This window comes from Zea mays, chromosome 1 (assembly GCF_902167145.1).
Source record: "Zea mays cultivar B73 chromosome 1, Zm-B73-REFERENCE-NAM-5.0, whole genome shotgun sequence".
Taxonomy (NCBI): domain Eukaryota; kingdom Viridiplantae; phylum Streptophyta; class Magnoliopsida; order Poales; family Poaceae; genus Zea; species Zea mays.
This window is the reverse complement of record NC_050096.1, coordinates 63,354,323-63,377,961: the sequence shown is the minus strand read 5'-3', so window position 1 is coordinate 63,377,961 and position 23,639 is coordinate 63,354,323. Positions and strand designations below refer to the sequence as shown.

The window sequence follows — 23,639 nt, the reverse complement described above, 5'->3', positions numbered from 1 at the left end:
CCGGTTGAGCCGCCTGCTCGGGCCGGATTCCCGGAGGAGTCCCTGGGCCGCGGCGCCGCCCGAGGCTGGGTCGGGCTTTGTTGAAGACGCCGTCGATGCCGAGGGTGCTACGGCTCCCTTCAGCGTGAAGACCCGAGCCTGCAGGATCAGATCATCTTGTAGCGTGTGCTTTCTGCGGCCGCCGAGGCCAGAAGAACACACCCTCGCCGCGCTTGCGAAGCTGCATCTTTTTTCCTCTTGTTTCGAGCATCTGGACTCTGTCGGTAACAGGGATGTTTGTGTGAGCGAGAGTTGCTTTTCGCGGAAGGGACGAGTGAGGTATCCGTATCCCAGAGGCGTGGGAATCCCTCGGCTCGGTCGGCCTTGCCGCTTACGCGTACTTTCACTCGTCCATGAGGCCCTGTCCCCGACTTAGTCGAGAAAGCTTGAAGGACTGCTTCGGCAGGAGAGCTTCCGAACGTGATGACTCGTTCGGTCCACGGAGTCGCTTTATCCGAGCGCAAGTTACTTATCGCAGAAGGTGATGAGTGAGGTATCCGTATCCCGGAGGCGTAGGAGTCCCTCGGCTCGGTCAGCCTTGGCTGCTTACGTGTACCTCGTCGTTTCCAGGATCCGCTTTCCGAAGTAGTCAAGAAGCACGAAAGAAATCCTGCTAAAAAGAGATCCTTTTTCGAGGAAAAATTCGACGCAGAGGGGGTCTCCCCCCTTTTAGCCCCCAAGGGAGGGTCGGGCTTTGCCGAGGCTAGGCTGACCCTTCCTTGACGACTAAACTTTGCGTAGGTGCGAGGTATATGAACAACTTGAAAACATCTTAAGGGTAGAAGCGACGTAGCTGTTTGATGTTCCAAGCGTTGCCGTAGATCTCGCCTTGATTGTTGGCCAGCTTGTATGTTCCGGGCTTCAGAACTTTGGCGATGACGAATGGCCCTTCCCAGGGGGGCGTGAGCTTGTGCCTCCCTCGGGCGTCTTGCCGCAGCCGAAGCACCAGGTCGCCCACCTGGAGTTCTCGGGACCGGACCCCTCGGGCGTGGTAGCGTCGCAGGGACTGTTGGTACCGCGCCGAGTGTAGTAAGGCCCTGTCCCGAGCTTCCTCCAGCTGGTCCAGCGATTCCTCTCGGCTAGCTTGGTTGCTTTGTTCGGTGTTGGCCCTCGCCCTCGGGGAGCCGTATTCCAGGTCAGTGGGCAAGATAGCTTCAGCCCCGTAGACCAGGAAAAACGACGTGAAGCCCGTGGCACGACTCGGCGTCGTCCTTAGGCTCCAGACCACCGAGGGGAGTTCCTTCATCCATCGCTTGCCGAACTTGTTGAGGTCGTTGTAGATCCGAGGCTTGAGCCCTTGTAGAATCATGCCGTTGGCACGCTCTACTTGCCCATTCGACATGGGATGAGCCACGGCGGCCCAGTCCACCCGGATATGGTGATCCTCGCAAAAATCCAAGAATTTTTTGCCGGTGAACTGGGTGCCGTTGTCGGTGATGACGGAGTTCGGGACCCCGAAGCGATGGATGATGTTGGTGAAGAATGCCACCGCCTGCTCGGACCTGATGCTGTTCAGAGGTCGGACCTCGATCCACTTGGAGAATTTGTCGATGGCGACCAGCAGGTGCGTGTAGCCCCCGGGTGCCTTCTGCAAGGGACCGACGAGGTCCAGACCCCATACAGCGAAGGGCCAGGTGATGGGTATTGTCTGCAGAGCCTGAGCGGGCAGGTGTGTCCGCTTCGCATAGAATTGGCACCCTTCGCAGGTGCGGACAATTCTAGTGGCGTCAGCTACCGCCGTTGGCCAGTAGAAGCCTTGCCGGAAAGCATTTCCGACAAGGGCTCGGGGCGCTGCGTGGTGGCCGCAAGCCCCCGAGTGTACTTCTTGCAGCAGTTCCCGACCTTCGGCGATGGAGATGCATCGCTGGAGGATGCCCGAGGGGCTGCGATGGTAGAGCTCCTCTTCGTCGCCCAGCAAGACGAATGACTTGGCGCGTCGCGCTACCCGCCGAGCCTCGACTTGGTCGAGGGGTAGCTCTCCTCGACGGAGATATTGCAGGTACGGGGCCTGCCAATCTTGATCTGGTGTGGCCCCGCTCTGCCCTTCCTCGACGTTCAGTGCCCCGCCCTCGGGGGCCGAGGGTACCTCGGGCTGGGCCGAGGGTGCCCCGGGCTGAGCCGAGGGTACCTCGGGCTGAGCCGAGGGTACCTCGGGCTCGGGCGTGTCGTCGAGCTTGACGGAGGGTTGATGCAGATCCCGGGAGAAGACGTCCGGGGGGACTGTCGTTCGCCCCGAGGCTATCTTAGCCAGCTCGTCTGCGGTTTCGTTGTAGCGTCGAGCGATGTGGTTGAGCTCGAGCCCGAAGAACTTGTCTTCCAGGCGCCGAACCTCGTCGCAGTAGGCCTCCATCTTCGGGTCGCGGCAGTGGGAGTTCTTCATGACTTGGTCGATGACGAGCTGCGAGTCACCGCGGGCGTCGAGGCGTCTGACCCCTAGCTCGATGGCGATCCGCAATCCGTTGACCAGAGCTTCGTACTCGGCCACATTGTTGGACGCCGGGAAGTGGAGGCGCAGCACGTAGCGCAAGTGCTTTCCGAGGGGCGAGATGAAGAGCAGGCCCGCGCCGGCCCCCGTCTTCATCAGCGACCCGTCGAAAAACATGGTCCAGAGCTCCGGTTGGATCGGAGTCGTTGGCAGCTGGGTGTCGACCCATTCGGCCACGAAATCCGCCAACACTTGGGACTTGATGGCCTTCCGAGGGGCGAACGAGATCGTTTCGCCCATGATTTCCACCGCCCACTTCGCGATCCTGCCCGAGGCCTCTCGGCACTGGATGATCTCCCCCACGGGGAAGGATGACACCACAGTTACCGGATGGGACTCGAAGTAGTGTCGCAGCTTCCGCCTTGTCAGGATCACAGCATACAGCAGCTTTTGAACTTGTGGGTAGCGGATCTTAGTCTCGGACAGCACTTCGCTGACGAAGTAGACCGGCCTCTGAACGGGCAATGTATGCCCTTCCTCTTGCCTTTCGACCACAATCGCGGCGCTAACCACCTGAGTGGTCGCGGCGACGTAGACCAAGAGGGCTTCTCCGTCCGCCGGCGGCACCAAGACAGGCGCCTTTGTAAGGAGCGCCTTCAGGTTGCCGAGGGCTTCCTCGGCCTCAGGGGTCCAAGCGAAACACTCGGCCCTCCTTAAGAGGCGGTACAGAGGCAGACCTCTTTCGCCGAGGCGTGAGATGAAGCGGCTCAGGGCCGCGAGGCATCCCATGACCCTCTGTACCCCTTTTAAGTCCTTGATGGGTCCCATGCTGGTGATGGCCGCAATCTTCTCTGGGTTGGCTTCGATGCCTCGCTCGGAGACGATGAACCCTAGGAGCATGCCTCGGGGCACCCCGAAGACACACTTCTCAGGATTAAGCTTGACTCCTTTCGCCTTGAGACACCGGAATGTCACTTCAAGGTCGGAGAGGAGGTCGGAAGCCTTCCGCGTCTTGACTACGATGTCATCGACGTAGGCCTCGACTGTGCGACCGATGTGTTCGCCGAACACATGGTTCATGCACCGCTGGTACGTCGCGCCCGCATTCCTCAAACCGAACGGCATGGTGACATAGCAGTACATGCCGAACGGCGTGATGAAAGAAGTCGCGAGCTGGTCGGACTCTTTCATCCGGATCTGGTGATACCCTGAGTAGGCATCGAGGAAGGACAGGGTTTCGCACCCAGCGGTGGAATCCACGATCTGGTCGATGCGAGGCAGAGGGTAGGGAACCTTCGGACATGCTTTGTTGAGACCGGTGTAGTCTACACACATCCGCCATTTCCCCCCTTTCTTCCTCACAAGCACAGGGTTGGCAAGCCATTCGGGATGGAATACCTCTTTGATGAACCCCGCTGCCATTAGCTTGTGGATCTCTTCGCCAATCACTCTGCGCTTCTCCTCGTCGAATCGGCGCAGAGGCTGCCTGATGGGTCGGGCTCCGGCCCGAATATCCAGCGAGTGCTCGGCGACATCCCTCGGTATGCCGGGCATGTCCGAGGGACTCCACGCAAAGACGTCGGCGTTTGCGCGGAGAAAGTCGACGAGCACTGCTTCCTATTTGGGGTCGAGCCCGGAACCGATCCGGATCTGCTTGGTGGTGTCGCCACTGGGGTCGAGGGGGACGGCCTTGACCGTCTCCGCTGGCTCGAAGTTGCCGGCATGGCGCTTCACGTCTGGCACCTCCTTGGAGAGGTTCTCCAGGTCGGCGATGAGGGCCTCGGACTCGGCGAGGGCCTCGGCGTACTCCACGCACTCCACGTCGCATTCGAACGCGTGTTTGTACGTGGGGCCGACGGTGATGACCCCGTTGGGGCCCGGCATCTTGAGCTTCAGGTAGGTGTAGTTGGGGACGGCCATGAACTTCGCGTAGCATGGCCTCCCTAGCACGGCGTGGTAGGTTCCTCGGAACCCGACCACTTCGAACGTCAGGGTCTCCCTTCGGAAGTTGGAGGGTGTCCCGAAGCAGACGGGGAGGTCGAGTCGCCCGAGGGGCTGGACGCGCTTCCCAGGGATGATCCCGTGGAAGGGCGCAGCGCCTGCTCGAACGGAGGACGGATCGATGCGCAGGAGCTTGAGGGTCTCGGCGTAGATGATGTTGAGGCAGCTGCCCCCATCCATCAGGACCTTGGTGAGCCTGACATCGCCGACAACGGGGTCGACGACGAGCGGGTATTTCCCCGGGCTCGGCACATGGTCGGGGTGGTCGGCCCGGTCGAAAGTGATGGGCTTGTCGGACCAGTCTAGGTAGACTGGCGCCGCCACCTTCACCGAGCAGACCTCCCGGCGCTCTTGCTTGCGGTGCCGAGCCGAGGTATTCGCCGCATGCCCTCCATAGATCATGAAGCAGTCGCGGACTTCGGGGAACTCTCCTGCTGGGTGATCTTCGTTCTTGTCGCCGTCGCGGGCCCTGCCACCCTCGGCGGGTGGCCCGGCCCTGTGGAAATGACGCCGAAGCATAACGCACTCCTCGAGGGTGTGCTTGACGGGCCCCTGATGGTAGGGGCACGGCTCCTTGAGCATCTTGTCGAAGAGGTTTGCACCTCCGGGGGGCTTCCGAGGGTTCTTATACTCGGCGGCGGCGACAAGGTCCGCGTCAGCGGCGTCGCGTTTCGATTGCGACTTCTTCTTGCCTTTCTTCTTGGCGCCGCGCGGAGCAGACACCTCGGGAGCCTCTTCCGATGGGCGGCCCTGGGGCTGCTTGTCCTTTCGGAAGATAGCCTCGACCGCCTCCTGGCCAGAGGCGAACTTGGTGGCGATGTCCATCAGCTCGCTCGCCCTGGTGGGGGTTTTGCGACCCAGCTTGCTCACCAGGTCGCGGCAAGTGGTGCCGGCGAGGAACGCGCCGATGACATCCGAGTCGGTGATGTTGGGCAGCTCGGTGCGCTGCTTCGAGAATCGCCGGATGTAGTCCCGGAGCGACTCCCCCGGCTGTTGCCGGCAGCTTCGAAGGTCCCAGGAATTCCCGGGGCGCACATATGTGCCCTGGAAATTGCCAGCGAAGGCTTGGACCAAGTCGTCCCAATTGGAGATCTGCCCCGGAGGTAGGTGCTCCAACCAGGCGCGAGCAGTGTCGGAGAGGAACAGGGGGAGGTTACGGATGATGAGGTTGTCGTCGTCCGTTCCACCCAGTTGGCAGGCAAGGCGGTAGTCCGCGAGCCACAGTTCCGGCCTCGTTTCCCCCGAGTACTTTGTGATAGTAGTCGGGGGTCGGAACCGGGTTGGGAATGGCGCCCGTCGGATGGCCCGACTGAAGGCCTGCAGACCGGGTGGTTCGGGCGAGGGACTCCGATCCTCCCCGCTGTCGTAGCGCCCCCCACGCCTGGGGTGGTAGCCTCGGCGCACCCTTTCGTCGAGGTGAGCCCGACGGTCGCGTCGATGGTGCTCGTTGCCGAGGTGGCCCGGGGCCGCAGGCGCGGTGTTGCGCGTGCGCCCGGTGTAGACCGAGGCTTCCCGCATGAATCGGGAAGTCGCGGCATGAGGCTCCGAGGGATATCCTTGCCTTCGGGATGCAGTGCTCTCGGCCCGCCGGGCCGCAGCGCCTTCCAGGAGATTCTTGAGTTCTCCCTGGATTCGCCGACCCTCGGTGGTTGATGGCTCTGGCATCGCGCGGATGAGCATTGCTGCGGTTGCCAGGTTCTGACCGACCCCGCTGGATGCGGGCGGCGGCCTGATCCTGACATCGTTGGCAACGCGGTGCTGGAGACCTTAGGGCAGGTGACGTATTTCTCCGGCCAGGGGTTGGCCCACCCATGCCTGTCCGACGTCCCGACGGATCGGCTCAAGCACTCATGTTCCCTCGTTGAGCCTGGCCTGCGCCTCGCGGACTTGCTCGAGTTGTGGGTCGTAACCCCCCGCCGGAGCGGGGACCACAGCTAGCTCCCGTGGGATGTCGGCGCGAGGCACCGGCCTAGGGAGATCACCGTCCTCCGGCATGCCAAGATGGTTGCCTTCGGAGGGATCCCCTAGCTCGATGTGGAAACATTCGCGGCTTGGGCCGCAGCTCTCGTCGCCAAGGCTGCGGCTTCCATCAGAACAGTCGGATAGGCAGTAGTCACATGCGGTCATGAAGTCCCGCACGGAACTGGGGTTGCCAAGTCCGGAGAAATCCCAACCGATGCTGGGATCGTCATCTTCCTCGGACCCAGAGGGCCCGTAGGTCGAGACGTCCGTCAGTCGGTCCCAAGGCGACCGCATACGGAACCTCAGTGGGGTTGCACTCGCCTCAATGAGAGCGCCCGCCAAAACGAGGTCGTTTGGCGGGTTGAGGCCGAGTCGAAATGACGCAAGATGGGAGTTAGTCGGTACCTTTTGGTCGACGAGGAGCGACGTAGTCACATCGGGGACTGGTTGCACCGTCATCTCTGGTTCGAGGGCGACGTCCTGCAGGCTTTCCGCGAGCGCGCCGGCGTCGTCTTCTTGCTCAGGGTCAGCGTGCCGCGGGGGGACGGCGCTTGCCTCCGTCTTGAACGCGAGGTCGACGCCCGGCGTGCCTTCCGTCGGGGCGTCGGGGGCGTCGATTCGCTCGACGGCCGATGAAGCGCGGCCTCCCGCCTGGCCTTGACGGCCCCGCCTCCTCCTCCGTTGACGGGGGAGAGAACGGAGCGAGCCCGAATGTTGCTCTTCCACCACGCGGGGAAGACGTCGTCGATTCCGCCGCCGGCGGGCGGGTTGTCGGCCGCCATTGTCGTAGTCGCGCGGCGGTGGAAGAAGTATCATGTCGTAGCTGCCGTCGAAGGACATGAACTCAAGAGTCCCGAAACGAAGCACCGTTCCGGGCCGGAGAGGTTGCTGGAGACTGCCCATCTGGAGCTTGACGGGGAGCTGTTCGTCAGCACGCAGCAGGCCCCTACCTGGCGCGCCAACTGTCGACGTTTCAAGACAGGGGGGTCCCTAAGCCGACGAGTGAGTGTGCTGCGTGCCCCAGCCCAGATGGGTCGAGCGCGTGGGCGAGCGCGAAGGGGGGAGAGGCGAGGCGGTCGGAGTCGAGCGTGAGAGAGGTGGAAGTCCCGCGGCCTTCGTGTTCGTCCCGCGCCCAGGTCAGGTGCGCTTGCAGTAGGGGGGTTACAAGCGTCCACGCGGGTGAGGGAAGCGAGCGGCCCCAAGAGAGCGCCTGTCCCGTCCTCGGTCCCGCGCGGCCAACCTTCTCTGAGAAGGCCCTGGTCCTTCCTTTTATAGTCGTAAGGAGAGGATCCAGGTGTACAATGGGGGGTGTAGCAGAGTGCTACGTGTCTAGCGGAGGGAGAGCTAGCGCCCTAGATACATGCCAATGTGGCAGCCGGAGAGATCTGGGCACCCTGCTGGCGTGATGTCGTGGCTGTCGGAGGTGCGGCGGAGCCTGGTGGAGGGACAGTTGTTGGAGCGGTCGAGTCCCTGCTGACGTCGTCCTGCTTCCGTAAGAGAGCTGGGGGCCGCCGTCGTCATAGAGCTTGCGGAGCGCCATCATTGCCCCTCCGGCGGAGCTGGCCGGATGAGACGCCGGTCTTGTTCTCCGTGACCCGAGTCGATTTGGGGTAAGATGATGATGGCGCCTCCTGTTGACGTGGCGGTCTGTGCCCTAGGCAGGGCGACGTAGGGGTTCCTCCGAAGCCGAGGTTGAGTCTGCCTTTTGTTGCCGTGGCCGAGCCCGAGCCAAGGGGTCAGGCGAGGCGGAAGTCGTTCGGCCGAGGCCAGGGCGGAGTCCGAGCCCTGGGGTCGGGCGAAGCGGAGTTTCGTCGTCTTCCGGGTGTTAACCCGAGTCCGAGCCCTGGGGTCGGGCGGAGCGGAGTTCGCCGTCTTCCGGGTCTTAGCCCGAGTCCGAGCCCTGGGGTCGGGCGGAGCGGAGTTCGCCGTCTTCCGGGTCTTAGCCCGAGTCCGAGCCCTGGGGTCGGGCGGAGCGGAGCTCGCCGTCTTCCGGGTCTTAGCCCGAGTCCGAGCCCTGGGGTCGGGCGGAGCGGAGTTCGCCGTGGCGCCTTTGGCAAGGCCTGACTGCCTGTCGGACTCACCCTGTCGAGTGGCACTGCAGTCGGAGTGGCGCAGGCGGCGCTGTCCTTCTGTCAGACTGGCCAGTGGAGCGGTGGAGTGACGGCGGTCACTTCGGCTCTGCCGGGGGAGCGTGTCAGGATAGAGGTGTCAGGCCACCTTTGCGTTAAATGCCCCTGCAATTTGGTCAGTCGGTGTGGCGATTTAGTCAAGGTTGCTTCTGAGCGAAGCCAAGGCCTCGGGCGAGCCGGTGATGTGTCCGCCATAAAAAGGGGGCCTCGGGCGAGACGGAAGTCTCTCGAGGTCGGCTGCCCTTGGCCGAGGCTAGGCTCGGGTGAAGCGTGATCGAGTCACTCGTGTGGACTGATCCCTGACTTAATCGTACCCATCAGGCCTTTGCAGCTTTATGCTGATGGGGGTTACCAGCTGAGAATTAGGCGTAATGAGGGTACCCCTAATTATGGTCCCCGACAGATGCCTTGAGTCGGAAGGAGCATGTTCACTCCGCTTTTGTCGTCCAACTGCCTGATGAATTAGCAAAAGACTTTGAGAGACTCAATTTGGGAATTGTTACACACACTGAAGGAGTTACCATTGAGTTGGAACCTACCTTGGAGCAAGAGATTCGTAAAGGTCAGGTTAGTGATGCTAAAATTCAAGAGATTAAGGGTCTGATTACGGAAGGTCGAGTTCCGGAGTTCACGGAGGATGAGCAAGGTACTATATGGTTCAAAGATCGGATATGTGTTCCAGAGATCGATAGCCTCCGTGAGGCTATATTGAAAGAAGCTCATGATTCTGACTACTCCATCCACCCTGGCAGCACTAAAATGTATCAAGATTTGAAGCAAAAGTATTGGTGGTATGGACTGAAGAGAGATGTTGCTGCTCATGTGGCTAAGTGTGATGTGTGTCAAAGAGTCAAGGCCGAACATCAAAGACCCGCTGGACTATTGCACCCGCTTAAGATTCCTGAGTGGAAATGGGAAGAAATTGGTATGGATTTTATTGTTGGACTACCCCGCACCCCTGCTGGGTATGACTCTATTTGGGTAATCGTGGACAGATTGACGAAAGTGGCTCATTTCATACCTGTGAGGACTAATTACACGGGAGCCAAGCTAGCAGAATTGTATATGACTCGGATAGTTTGTTTACATGGAGTGCCTAAGAAGATCGTGTCTGATCGAGGATCACAGTTTACTTCTCGGTTTTGGAAGAAGTTGCATGAGAGTTTGGATACAAAGTTGAATTTTAGTTCAGCCTACCATCCCCAGACTGATGGACAGACAGAGAGGACTAATCAAGTGCTGGAAGATATGTTAAGGGCTTGTGCCCTCAAGCATGGTGGCAGTTGGGAGAAGAGCTTACCCTATGCTGAGTTTTCTTATAATAATAGCTACCAGGCCAGTTTGAAGATGTCACCATTCGAGGCTTTGTATGGCAGAAAATGCAGGACTCCCCTATATTGGGATCAGACTGGAGAAAGACAGTTCTTTGGGCCTGAACTTATACAAGAGGCAGAAGAACAAGTTCGAATGATAAGAGAAAATTTGAGAATTGCACAATCCAGGCAAAAGAGCTATGCTGATAACCGGAGAAGACTACTGGAATTTAAGGAGGGTGATCATGTCTATTTGAAGGTGTCACCACTTCGGGGTATGAGGAGATTTAAGGTTAAAGGAAAGTTGTCCCCTCGCTTCATTGGACCTTTCTTGATCTTAAAGCGAGTGGGAGAAGTTGCATATCAACTGGAATTACCCAATCATCTGTCAGATGTACATGATGTGTTTCATGTGTCCCAGCTAAAGAAGTGCCTCAGGGTACCTGAGGAGCAACTACCAATAGAAGACCTCAGTGTTCAAGAGGACCTGACTTATGCTGAGTACCCTATCAAAATTCTGGACACTTTGACTCGAGTTACAAGAAACAAGGTGATAAAGATGTGCAAAGTGCAATGGAGTCACCATGGTGAAGATGAAGCTACTTGGGAGAGAGAGGAAGAGCTTCGCATAGATTTTCCCCATCTTTTCCCTAGATCTTCTTAAATCTCGAGGACGAGATTATTTTTAAGGGGGGTAGGATTTGTAATACCCAAATAGTAGGAGTAGTAAAATGTACAAGAAACGAGAAATATGAAGGGTTCCATTGACCACTTGTGTTATTATTCTCATTTTTGCATATTTCAAATCATGGAATTATCCCTCACAACCAAACAATATACTAAATAAAAGAATGTGCATCATGCTGGAGTTTAGTTGCTTGTGCATTTAATAAAATAATAATATGAATAAAAAATGAAATAATAATGAGGATTTGGGATTTAGCCTAAACTTCAATTCTAGAAATTTAGGAAAAGAGAGGAAAGAAATAAATATTATACAATACAAATTAGAATTATAATTACATGGCTTCACCACATTTTTTATGGCCAAATTTCATAATTGGTCTGTATACAAAGGTTCCACAAAGTTTAAATTTAGTTTGAAGCTTGGAATTTGGAAAGAGGAGATAAAACAAAACAGAAAAAGAAAAGAAAAGGAAATGGAAAAACTCGTGCTGGGCCCAAATCCGCGCTACCGGCCCAATTGACCTAGCCCTCCCACGCGGCCTGCCTGCTCAACACTGATACCTGAGCCCCACCACTCTCCACCGCACGCGCTGGCTACCTGTCTCTGAGTCGTGGGCCCGCATCGCCAGTCCGTTTCCTCTCCGCGCGCGCTAACTCACTGATGGGTGGCCCTTGCTTGTCAGGTCGTTCCCCTTGCAACGGATTTTCCGAGCTTGGCGGAGGCGCGCGTTTGCCGCGCGTGTGGTTGCGACGCCCAGACTCAGTCCGAGCCTATTTAGGTAGCCATGACTCCGGCGCCGTCCTATCCTTCCCCATGAGCATCCTCGCGTCCACCGGAGGTACATTGCGTGAGGCCGATTGAGCGCGTAAAAATTTCCCCAGTAGCAAGCCGCCATTGCCGCCGGTGATCTCCGCTCGCCTTGGCGAACGGCCCTCGGATCTTCGACCCAGAATTCCGCCGCGACTTGTGGAAGCGCTCTTGGTGTCGTCAGCTGCGGATAATCACTGGTGCGCACGCAATTGCTCATCGTGGTTCAACTTCCGCCACCGAGCAGTGGCAGGGGACTTCGCGACGGCAATCACTGGTATGAAGGCTTCCCAGATACTCGCCTCTGTCTACGCATCATTTATCATCGATTAGATTGAAGTTTGAGAGCAGGAAACTGAGTTTGGCGGGCACCGGCGATGGCGCCGTCGTGCCATCGTTGCTCCGCCGCGTGCGGCTGGGCGATGGCGTGTCGGTGGGAGGGGGGAAGGCGCCTGTGGCCGTCAAATCCTGGATGAGCAGCTAGGATCAGTTCTGGGTGCGGGGCTGTTGCGGGCCGTAGATGGGCGATCCAGTGGACGTGATCGCGTAGCAACTCGTTTAAGCGATGACCGATCCTGGCGCTTGGATGTAGATTGAACGGTCGGGGCGAGTTACTAATTTTGGAAGCGGCAATCTAATCCGATGCGTCGGTTATCGATCGGACGGTCGAAAACACACGTTAGTTTATAAGTGCGAGATCTAATCCACACCGCCCGCGCGTGATCCAACGGCTTGGATCCGAAGATACCCCTTCGCGGGTACGTTTTACAATAGGGACCTTACGATTTTTGAGAATAGTACCCGCCGTCCTGCGGGTATTGTGCACTGTGTCTTGGAGAAGTTACCCCGAGCCCCCTGCCTTTCTCAGTATTAATGCACCCAATCCAGAGTTCATAGGAAATGGATAAATGATATCTGGAAATGATTTTTAATGAGAAACTAAATGCTAGAACTTTAATAAATCATAGAAAATTCATATGAACTCCGAATTAATTCATTCCAGTTTCTAAATTTTTGTAATAATATTGTCTACCCATTAGTGCCTCTATTCTGACATGACAAACACATTAAAATTATTCTTTCACTTAATCTTGTATTAAGCACATAAAACATTAGAAAATCCATAACTTAAAATCTGTAACTCCAAAATTAATAATTCCAGTTCCTATGATCTCATTTTAATGACTAGATTTTTATTGTATATTTTATTTACATGTTTGATGTAATGTTAATTTTTGCTATACTATGTATGTATTGTGTTGATGCGAGTAGACGAGCAAGCCACTGTGGAATCTGAGGTTCAACAAGTAGGAGTAGCTGAGCAGGAGCTCATTGAAGGCAAGTTGTGCCCTTGATCACTTCTTTTACCCAATCATGTTCTTATTAATCATAATGATTTGCATAGGTTAATTTTGCTGGGACCCAATAGGTTACCCTAGATTTTGGACTATCTTTATACCTTGTTACACCACTGCTTTTACTACTAAATTTTTGGGTAGTGCATGCTATTGCTTTATGTGGATTTGGGTATAAAGATATTAATCACTCATTGTTATACTTTTTATTATCTGTTTATTATTATTATTCATGATAAGATCATTATGTTAATGGGAACATGGAGAACCACCCGGGAAAACAGTGCTACCACAAGGGTATAATGGGACGCCCTTGGCTGATTAACTAGGAAAGCTAGTGGAGGGCTACCTTACCCGAAAGGGGCAAGGGCAGTAGGGGAGTGGTCAGTGTAGGGAGGTCCTTGGTTGATTTTGCTGCGATGGCGGTCAGGCAAGAACCCTGCACTGGAGCTTCCTATAAACTGTAGCGGGTAGTCTGAAGCTAGTGGAACTTTGTAAAGGCCTCGTAGTGGTACCCTGCCTCGCTTCCTTGGTAGAGGTGTATGGAGTCTGATCAACTCCGTGGCAAATGGGTAACACGACTTGTGGGTAAAGATGCGCAACCTCTGCAGAGTGTAAAACTGGTATACTAGCCGTGCTCACGGTCATGAGCGGCTCGGACACTCACATGATTAATTTATGGAACTTAATCTTAATCTGTCATTTCATTGCATTTGGGATTATTTTATTATTACTTTTATTTATTATTTCTAAGGTTTGGTATTTACTTACACATAGTAACTACTAATAAAATTTTGACCAACTTCTAAAAGCAATGCTCAGCTTCAGCCTTTATTTCATTGATCAGCCTTACACTTCATGAACTCCCACCTTTTGGTGAGTTCATGCCACATTATTCCCCACAACTTGTTGAGCGATGAACGTATGTGAGCTCACTCTTGCTGTCTCACACCCCCCCACAGGAGAAGAGCAGGTGGTTCAGGAGGAGCCACAAGGCGAGGAGTATGATCTGATCTAGGTGGCGTTTCTCAGTTGACATTGGCGCCAACGATCCTTAGTTCGTTTTATGTTTATTCTTTTATTTTGTAATAAGTCTTCCGCTATGTAATAACTACTCTGATGTTTTATGACATTTATCTCTATACACTCTGTTATTATATATGTTGTCTTCTTGGCGCATGTATGAGATGCACCTGGCTTTGTTCCTTAAAGCCGGGTGTGACAATTTAATGCAAAGGTGGCCTGACACCTTTATCCTGACGCGCGCCCCTCAGCCGACAGAGCCGAAGTGACCGCCGTCACTTCGCCGCTCCACTGATCGGTCGGACAGAAAGACAGCGCCGCCTGCGCCGCTCCGACTGCGGTGCCACTTGACAGTGAGGCTGACAGGCAGTCAGGCCCGGCCGCAGGCACCATAGGAAGCTCCGCTCCGCCCGACCCAGGGCTCGGACTCGTGCTAAGCCCCGGAAGACGACGAACTCCGCTCCGCCCGACCCAGGGCTCGGACTCGGGCTAAGCCCCGGAAGACGGCGAACTCCGCTCCGCCCGATCCAGGGCTCGGACTTGGGCTTAGCCCCAGAAGACGACGAATTCCGCTCCGCCTGACCCAGGGCTCGGACTTGGGCTCAGCCCCAGAAGACGACGAATTCTGCTCCGCCCGACCCAGGGCTCGGACTTGGGCTTAGCCCCAGAAGACGACGAACTCCGCTTCGCCCGACCAACTCCGCCCTGGCCTCAGCCAACGACCTCCGCCTCGCCCGACCTAGGGGCTCGGGCTCGACCTCGGCCACGGAAGACGGACTCGACCTCGACCTCGGAGAAGCCCCCACATCGCCCAATCTAGGGCGCGGGCCGGCCACATCAACGGGAAGCGTCATCATTACCCTACTCCAAGCTGACTCAGGTTACGGGGAACAAGACCGACGTCCCATCTGGCTCGCTCCGCCAGATAGGCAATGATGGCGCCCCGCACGCTCCCTGACGATGGCGGCTCACGGCCCCCTTACGGAAGCAAGAGGACGTCAGCAAGGACTCGACAGCCCCGACAGCTGTCCCTCCGCCAGGCTCCAGCGCTCCTCCGACGGCCACGACATCACACAAACCAGGCACCAAAATATCTCCGGCCGCCACGATGGCGTGTACTTAGGGCGCTAGCTCTCCTCCGCTAGACACGTAGCACTCTGCTACACCCCCCATTGTACACCTGGATCCTCTCCTTACGCCTATAAAAGGAAGGACCAGGGCCCTCTTAGAGAGGGTTGGCCGCGCGGGGACGAGGACGAGACAGGCGCTCGCTTGAAGCCGCTCGCTCCCTCTCCCGCGTGGGCGCTTGTAACCCCCTACTGCAAGCACACCCGACCTGGGCGCGGGACGAACACGAAGGCCGCGGGATTCCCACCTCTCTCACGCCTGTCTCCGGCCGCCTCACTTCCCCCTTCGCGCTCGGCCTCGCGTCGACCCATCTGGGCTGGGGCATGCGGCGACATTCACTCGTCGGCTTAGGGACCCCCCGGTCTCGAAACGCCGACAATATTAATCTTGTAATAACACATACTGAGCCATTTGAGTAGTTTCTTGGATTTACATGACTTTCAGAAGCTTTTGAGACTTCGGATGGACATATCCAAATAATTTCACAAGCTCATTGTAGTAATTTTTGGAGGGAAAATTGAATTGATAGCCATGAGACATGTCACGAAAAGCAAGTAAGATCACTTTTCATGTGTTCATGTAACGACTCTTTCAAAGTTTTTAGGAGCCTAGCGAACTCCTTAACCTCTGGCGTTGGTTCATCCTTAGTGTTCAGGTTAAATTCTAACAACATATTTCCAAGCATCTTGTTCGTCCTTTCAATACCCACCTATCATTCTATTTCTCCTATGCTACAATTGTGGTGTATTTCTCACTGTGAAACATCCATGTTTCATAATTTGTGACAAAACTATTTCGACATAGGTGTTTACTCACACATTATCAATTAACTTTATGTTTTGATAGTTACTGAATGAACAACGGATATTATCAATAGTTAAGAAAGAGATAGCATGATTAATAAAATCGTTAGTCTTAGCGATCCATTAAATTGAGTGAGCCTAACTTTTTTCCAACCATCATACATCCACCGTCCATCCTCACCCATATTTGAGGCCATAGAATAAAGCAAGGTATACAATGATGAACTTTTACGTTATTTATAGGTAACGATATATCATAATTCATAAATTTAGCCTAGCACAGATTTATGACGAGTTGACAGGGTTCGAACGAAATTTCAGTAGCATAATCATGTGGTTCTTCACCTGCATGCTCGAATATAGTGCAGTGGAGAAGAACATAGTTTATACCGTCAAAATTTTATTCGAAGCATATAGGTTGTCATAAATACCATGCTATATCTGACACACTGAGGCTGTCCAAAAAGGGACAATTCTGGTTCAGCAAATCTTACATGCGTGCCACACGTGACAAGTGTCGGTCTAAAATGAGTGATGTATAGATTTCATTACTCCATTGACACAATATTAAAAATAGTTAAATAATCATGTGTGGGATCAAGTCATAGCTGATTGTTATTGCTAGAAGTTCTGTCGTGGGTCGAATGATGCCTAGCATAGGGCTAGGCGTGGAGGCAATGGTGAGCAGGTGCAGGGGTGGGCACGGAGTGGGCAGGTGGTGACACGACGACGCGGGCACAATCGGAAGAGAGAGAGGAGAGGTTGGGTGCAACATGGTTGGGCGCATTCAAGGGCGGTGCACACGAATGGGTCGCGCGTAGCGACGCGTGTTACGAGGCAGTGCGGTCGCGGCGGGGAGCGAGAGCATAGAGCAGGCGCAGGCGTGGCAGGGAGCAAGAGCAGAGGACAGGTGTAGGCATGGTCGTGGCCTTTATACCTCGTTATTTTTTTGGTGTTCTGATATTCTGATGTCAACCATAAAAAGTAAGGTTTTTATTTTCAGTGGTTATAGGTAGTCGAGTGAAAATAAAAAGGCTTATTTTTTTTGTCAGTCGCTAGTTAAAATAAGACTTTTTTTACGGCTCATATCAGACTGCCAAGAGTTAACTTATTTTCGGCAGCCAACATTTGTCCACCGAAAATAATAGATTTATTTTCGTCGGTTTATTTCGAAGCCGTTGACTATGGCCACTGAAATTTTCGTGTAAAATGAAATTTAAGGGTTGTTTGGCTTGCTTGCTTGATTTCTTCGCTGTCCAACAAAACTAGCCATGGCAACCTAGGTAAGCCAAATTATGCAGGAAACGAGGCAGTGAGACTTGAGAGACAGGCAAAGGAACCAAACAGAAACACCCTGCCTATTCTAGTTTCTTGTCCAGCAAGGTGAGGCATAGCTCAATTTCGGGGATCCAAACAGGCCATAAAAATAAACTACGTACGAGGGGAAAATGGTCTATTCACAAGCAGCGCCAGCGAGCTAAATCCCATGACAGCCACTCAGCCAGTACGCTCTTATCGGAGGGCTTGAAGAGGACGAACACCTTTACCTTGCTGACAGCGAGCCACATCCTCGTCGTCATCTATAAAGCATGTGCACGCGCGTTGCGCAAAGGCGTCATGCATGCATGCATGCACGCACCGTTTGTATATGGTCCTAGCTAGATCGAAAATGCACGGAAGGATTCCCAATTTTGCAAGGCAAGGCAGGATGGATGGTCCTGCGAGGGAGCCAACCCTCGCAGAGTCGATCTAGGGTCCAGTACGGAGGACTGCAATTCTGCAAACACGTCCTGCAATTCTAAACAAAGCCCAGATTGCATGTTCATATCCGAGGATGCAGGGATGCATGTGCCCAGAAGTTCAGTAGTAATAAACATTGGACACCCTGTCTTGTCTGAATTCTCCTATGCTCATCTATATCCTGGGGTGTGCTAATGGTCACTGTCCAAATATTTATTCACGATCCGTTTGAGCTATTAATTAATTTTATCTAAGAAATAAATAAAAATATACAGTACCGAAAACAGGCTCTTTGTTGAATGTCTGAAGCACTCGACAAAGTCTAAAAAACACTCGGTGAAGGCTTTGCCAACTATGACACTCGGCAAAGAGAGCTCGATGAACTGTACATCAGCAACGACTTCTTTACCGAATACTTTATGTCACAGGGTACTCGACAAAGAAAAGTCGTCGTTACAGCGGCTGGTAACCGAGATGGAGCCTTTGCCGAGTGTAGGTGACATTATATAACTCGATTAAAAAATGAATAGAAATATAGCTCGATCTCCAAATACGATCTAATCCTTAAAATTCATAGCTTAAAATTTAGGGCCCGTTGCCATCTTACCATCCCTATCTATACTATATTCTTCTTGTGCAACTGAAGATAAAAGACATTGGCAAACCTTAGTCTAAGGAAAACATGGGTTCTAACACTGTACATACTTGTCCTAGCTTGTGATGAGCTGTGACAAAACTGACACTGCTACGTCGAGCACGCACTAGTGACCGCCATAGTTTATTAAAATCTCGATTCGCCACCATCAATGGCTCTTAATTGCGTGCTTTGACTAGTAGTAGTGAAATCCTTGACCAAGCACGCAATTTAATTTCCTTGCATGCATGCAGTCTCCAATGAGGCCCGCCGGGCAGAACCTGATCGATGGCAAGCGAACAATTACAGCTCAGCTTTGTCTCCTCCCCCAGGGTTTCAGCGCACCTAATCCACTGCTACACAACAGCAAGCTCATGCCATCCCGTCTAACACTCTAACTGAACCAGTTACTATCTTGCTTAGCCACACTGATCATACCATCAGCTAGCTCGTCGTTCATGCGCTCTTAGCTAGCTAGTTAAAGAGATTCAGACAGATCGAGGATGATGGTGCCGGGCAGGAGGAAGGAGCTCAAGCTCATCGCTGCTGCAGCCTTGCTGCTAGTTGTATCTCTGCTGCTGATGTCGAAGGCTGAGAGCGCAGCAGCAGGGAGGAGCTTGTGTCCTTGCTCTTGTCATCAGCATGGAGGAGCTGCAGCGAGGCTGCTTCATCAAGGGAGAAGAATGTTAGCGGGGCGGGGGCGCCATGGCGAGGTGCTCGCGAATGGATTAATGGAGCACGCCAACAAGGAAGGTGGAGATGCGATTATTGGCGAGGAGGAGAAGAGGGAGGTCATCACTGGGCCTAATCCACTTCACAACAGAAGATAGGATGGCTGGTTCAGCGAGCTGCGTGCTACTACACTACACGCCTACACCACACCAGTTCTTCAGATTCCTTTTGTTTAGTTCTTGTCGCCTTTTTTTTTGCCAATTCTTTCTACGATAGGTACCTAATCATGCATAGAATGTTCGATGGAATTGTTGCTTTTATTTGTTTTGTACTTCTGATTTGGAATGAGAGGTAAGATCGATGCCCAACTGTCGAAATGCTGCTACCCTGTTTGATTTGAGTGAGCTATGTCTTCTGTTGTGTTCTGGTTCAAGAGATGCTGATCGAAACGATCAAGTGTTCTTCATTCCTGGTATGCTCAAAGAATTCAAAGAATTGCTACACAAACTTTTTCTTGGTGTAGTCACAGGTCCATATAGTTTAGACCTTTGACGACACAAAGTTTAGACACTCAGATAATATAACCATACAAATATAAAAACCAAGAAGTGCATGTTAAGAGCTTAGGAGCCGGATCGATATAACTTCATAAGTGTAGGAATTTAGATGTGCACTTTAAAAATTTAGGGACCGAGATGATACAATGTTACAAATTTAGAGAAGTATAATAAAAGAATGGTTAAATGCTAAGATGAAAGAGAGATAGGAGGATAAAGAAGAAGCGAGTTGTAAACTTACAACTACGAATACGATCTATGAAAAGCTAACTACTATATAGATAAGATAAATAATAAATAATAGGCTACAAAAATTCTTACAGCTAGCGGTCGATACTATTAAGGCCCGTTTGTTTCATCATTTTTAGCTTTTGGCCAGCAGAAACTATTGGGAACCGGCAAACACCCATATTTCCAGCATATTTTTATGAGAAACTATTTAAAATCAACATGAACATACCATCAGTCGAGTCGTCATAACAGTAAGAATCTATTATTTTCTAGATACTAAATTCTATAAACCTCTTTATCTTCGTCCTCGTATAATTCTACGATAATCAGATTACAGAAAAAAGTAAAAACAAAACTTCTTAGGGCGATAGTGTTCTTTACTGAGGTGTTTGGTTTGAGGAATGACCTAGTCCATCATCTTCTTACTCCTCACTATTTTTGTTTGGTTTGTGGAATGGAATGAGTTGATCCATCATCACCTTATTCCTCATAGTTAGTTTGTTAGTACTAATATGAGGAATGTGGTCATCCCACCAAATTTGAGGATTGAATTCATGATGCACCACCTTAATTTGGATGGTTTGATTCCTCAAACCAAACACCCCATACCTTTTCCCTTCCTACCCTTGGCCGCAGTCAAACCCTAAACCCTGGCGAGCCGCGGCTACGGTATAGCCACCGCAACACCGCATCTCAAGCGCAAGACCTCCTCGCGGCTATGGCGAAGCGTCTGATCCCGTCGCTGAACCGGGTTCTGGTGGAGAAGCTGCTGAAGCCCAGCAAGAGCGCCGGTGGCATCCTCCTCCCGGAGACCACCAAGCAGGTAAAGTATTTGGATCTCGCTCTGTTCCTCTCTTTGCTGCATCTCCATGTTCTATTCCTCTTTTTTGCTGTATCTCCATCCCGCGTGGTTTGTCTTGTACATGTACATGTACATCAGTGGACATTGTGGGTCGGTTTCTTCAAATTGTATTGTAGATCTAGTTCGGGGAGCTGAGATCGCGGCGGGTGCCAGTGAGGGGAAAGAAATTGCGTCAATTCATTCAGTCTATCTTTTGGGGAAAAGGTTTTAGGTTTGTGTCGATGATGCTGTGCTGTGCACTAGACTAGAATCGAAATCAGCATTAACAATATTCTCATGAGAAGATTACCTGCTAGAATTCGTATTCTATGAACTTGTTGGTGGCTCCTGGCGTGAATCCATGAAGTTTCATTGGGTAGAATTCGTATTCTCATGACTGAATGAGTTGACAAACTTGCCACGCCTTGCCTTACGCCCTTATCGCTTTGATAAGTACGGGAGTGTGCACTTTTGTTTCTGCATTTGTTTTATGCAGCCGTAGCTTGTAGCAGCCTCTAGAATAATACTGTCAGGGCGATCTGCCTGTGAATTTCGCTGCAATATCCATACATGCTCAGTATGTAGGTTGCGTGAGTTCAAATATATTAAATCAAGGTATTTCCTTTTTAGCTTTAGTTGTCTGTGGACTGTTTTTTATCATGGGTTTTTAGTTTTCCTGCCTCTTTTAGGCCTAACATATCACTTTATTCTGAATGCAGCTGAACGCCGCTAAAGTCGTTGCTGTTGGCCCTGGTGATCGTGATAGGGATGGCAAGCTGATCCCTGTATCTCTGAGCGAAGGCGACACTGTTCTGCTTCCGGAGTACGGTGGGACAGAAGTGAAGCTTGCAGAAAAAGAGTATGTTAACATATGCATGTCATCTTGACTTGGCACTATGTTCTCTCTCCTATCCCTTTGCTGTTCTCTGTACGCAGAAATCAAAGAATTCAAGAACCATGCATTTGAAACGTTACGTTTAAACTGCTATTCTGGATGGTAATTTTAGTAGTTTGAACTAGGGATGAAAACGGTTTCGGAAATTTTCGGAATTCCGGAAACCATTTTCGAAATTTTTTGATCGGATATGTCGGTAATGGTATTGTTCGGAAATGAAACCAGTAATCGGAATTCTTTGTCGGAAACAGTATCGGAATCGGTTTAGCACTTTACCGACCGTTTCCTTCGGTTACCGGATTTAGTCGGAATTTTCCGAAATTAACCATCGGATTTTTCCGGAAATAGTCAGCCCAACTGGTTTAGTCACTTACTTGGCCCAGGCGGTTAGCAGCCCACGCCCACACGCGGCCACGCGGTCGGCCTCACCTAGCGGGCGAGACGGACGCCCGGCGGCCAGAGCCTGAGGCTGTGACCGGGCCTCATGCACAATTGCGCCGTGCGTGCACATGTATGAATTGTATTATGTACACACACATGTATATATAGATATATATTATGTATTGTTTTTGTTTATAATATTAAACTGTTTGAATGACTGGTCAATTTTTTTAATATAATTGGAGTAAGAAAAGGTTGAACCTTGACTATGTGAACTTGTTACATTGTGAACTTATTATATTGTGAATTGTGAATTTGCCTCTTTCTTGTATTGTGAACTTGCTATATTGATATGTTTAACAATCATATTTTAGATTCTGACCGTTACCGGTGTATTTTCCGCCCCGAACTTCCGTTTTCGATGTTTCCGAAATACATATATCATTTCCGTTTTTGGAGTTACCGATTCTGATTTTGTTTCCGACAAAAAAAATATGAAAACGGAAACGGTTTTAATGTTTACCGATCGTTTCCGACCATTTTCATCCCTAGCTTGAACTACTAGCTGGTGAATAGCGAAGCGTTGCAGCCCATGCTTGTCCAGCTGGGTTTCTACTCTTATACAGCAATTTGAGTTGTGTTGTTGGCTGCCTCCTTCGTACCTGATCAGTTGAGAATTTTGGATGTAACTTGTCTATGCATCTTGCTGAAGTAGCAGTGGTAGTGGTCTGAAAGAAGGGGGGGGGGGGGTCTAGTATTCATAGGAGTATTTTCTCAACCAAACTAGAGGAGTGCTGTCATTATTTTTTCTACGCAAGTACATGAATGCCATATGAGTTCAAATGAACCTGGTTCTAGTTATCACGAGAATTCTTAACCAAAGGCAATGCCAATTGAAACATTTACACAAACATAGTGGCATATAAAAGTTCTTTCAGAGTTTTTTTTTCCCTTGTGCGTTAGTGGTGTAACCTGGTCACTTGAAATGGCAGGTACCTTCTTTTCAGAGAGCACGACATACTGGGGAAGCTGGAGGAGTAGCTCTGGTCTCTGGACCGTTAAAATGGAGTTGTTTGAAAGTAGGTATGCAAGAGTTTTGCCACGGCTTATCTTTCTTTTTTTGTGTGCGGGGGAACAAATGAGAAACCCAACCATTGTGAGAATTCAATAACACTGCCTCATTCTTGACATCATCATTTGGGATGTCACCATGCTTCATCTGATTATAATGTCTTGAAGTAATTACGGTCGTAAGATGGTTGTGCTGGCCTGGACCTACAGCTGACTGTCCACAATGGCGGGCCTTGGTGTTGCATGAGGTCCGCGAAGGCTGGCAGGGCCAATACGAGTTCTATCTATAGTAATCAGCAATTCAGTCTGCACTGAAATCTGCAGCGAACTCCTCTAAGCCTTGCCCTTGGCGGCCTGGCTTGAACTATTGTTGTGTCCAGCAGATAGATATATGGCCGTGTAAAACACTATTTTGCATTGTAAATAGCGCTGCTGTGCTCAGATAGCCTAAACCCAGGTGGCGCCCTCTGCTTGACAAGAGGAAGCAGAGGTTTTTTGTTGGCATGACTTACCTATACAGAGAAAAGCTGGAAGCCCCATTACGTGAGGTTGTTTGACAGGGCCTTTTGGCCAAAAGTCGGGCTGGGCCGAGCCGCTCAGCATGCCTGATGCGCGGCACTGGCCATTGGGCCTAGGCAGGCTGGCTTGGGCACACGCACACCACTAATTTCCCATTTCGAACTCTACTATTTCGAACTTTAATGTATAAAAAGTCTTCCTAATCTCTCATTTTAAACTCTACCAATAAACAATGTGGTCTACAGTACAAAATAGTACTTTGCACCACCGTATCCACGATCAACCGACCATAGCCTTAGTGTGTGTTTGCTTTGGTTTTTGGCTTTGGTTTTTATCCTCGAAAAGCCAAACCAAAGGGCTGGATCTATAACACAGTTTTTTTAAAACTAAGTTTATCATAGTGTAAAATTAAAAGCACATATGTG

General features: G+C 51.8%; 1 protein-coding gene across 1 annotated transcript; it reads left to right on the top strand.

Moving 5' to 3' along the window:
• The first annotated feature begins 20,103 nt into the window (after window positions 1–20,103).
• LOC100282681 (chaperonin) lies at window positions 20,104–22,812 on the top strand. Its single transcript, NM_001159127.2, has 3 exons — window positions 20,104–20,330; window positions 21,068–21,207; window positions 22,617–22,812. Exons 1-3 carry the CDS (start codon window positions 20,226–20,228, stop codon window positions 22,663–22,665), a joined length of 294 nt encoding a protein of 97 aa, NP_001152599.1. The 5' UTR covers window positions 20,104–20,225; the 3' UTR covers window positions 22,666–22,812.
• The last annotated feature ends 827 nt before the right edge of the window (window positions 22,813–23,639 follow it).

Bases quoted from the DNA above. Each gene is read 5' to 3' on its own strand.
- LOC100282681 (NM_001159127.2), top strand. From the start codon at position 20,226: ATGGCGAAGCGTCTGATCCCGTCGCTGAACCGGGTTCTGGTGGAGAAG. The intron at 20,331-21,067 runs GTAAAGTATTTG...TTCTGAATGCAG, and splicing joins TCCCGGAGACCACCAAGCAG to CTGAACGCCGCTAAAGTCGT. The intron at 21,208-22,616 runs GTATGTTAACAT...TTGAAATGGCAG, and splicing joins GTGAAGCTTGCAGAAAAAGA to GTACCTTCTTTTCAGAGAGC.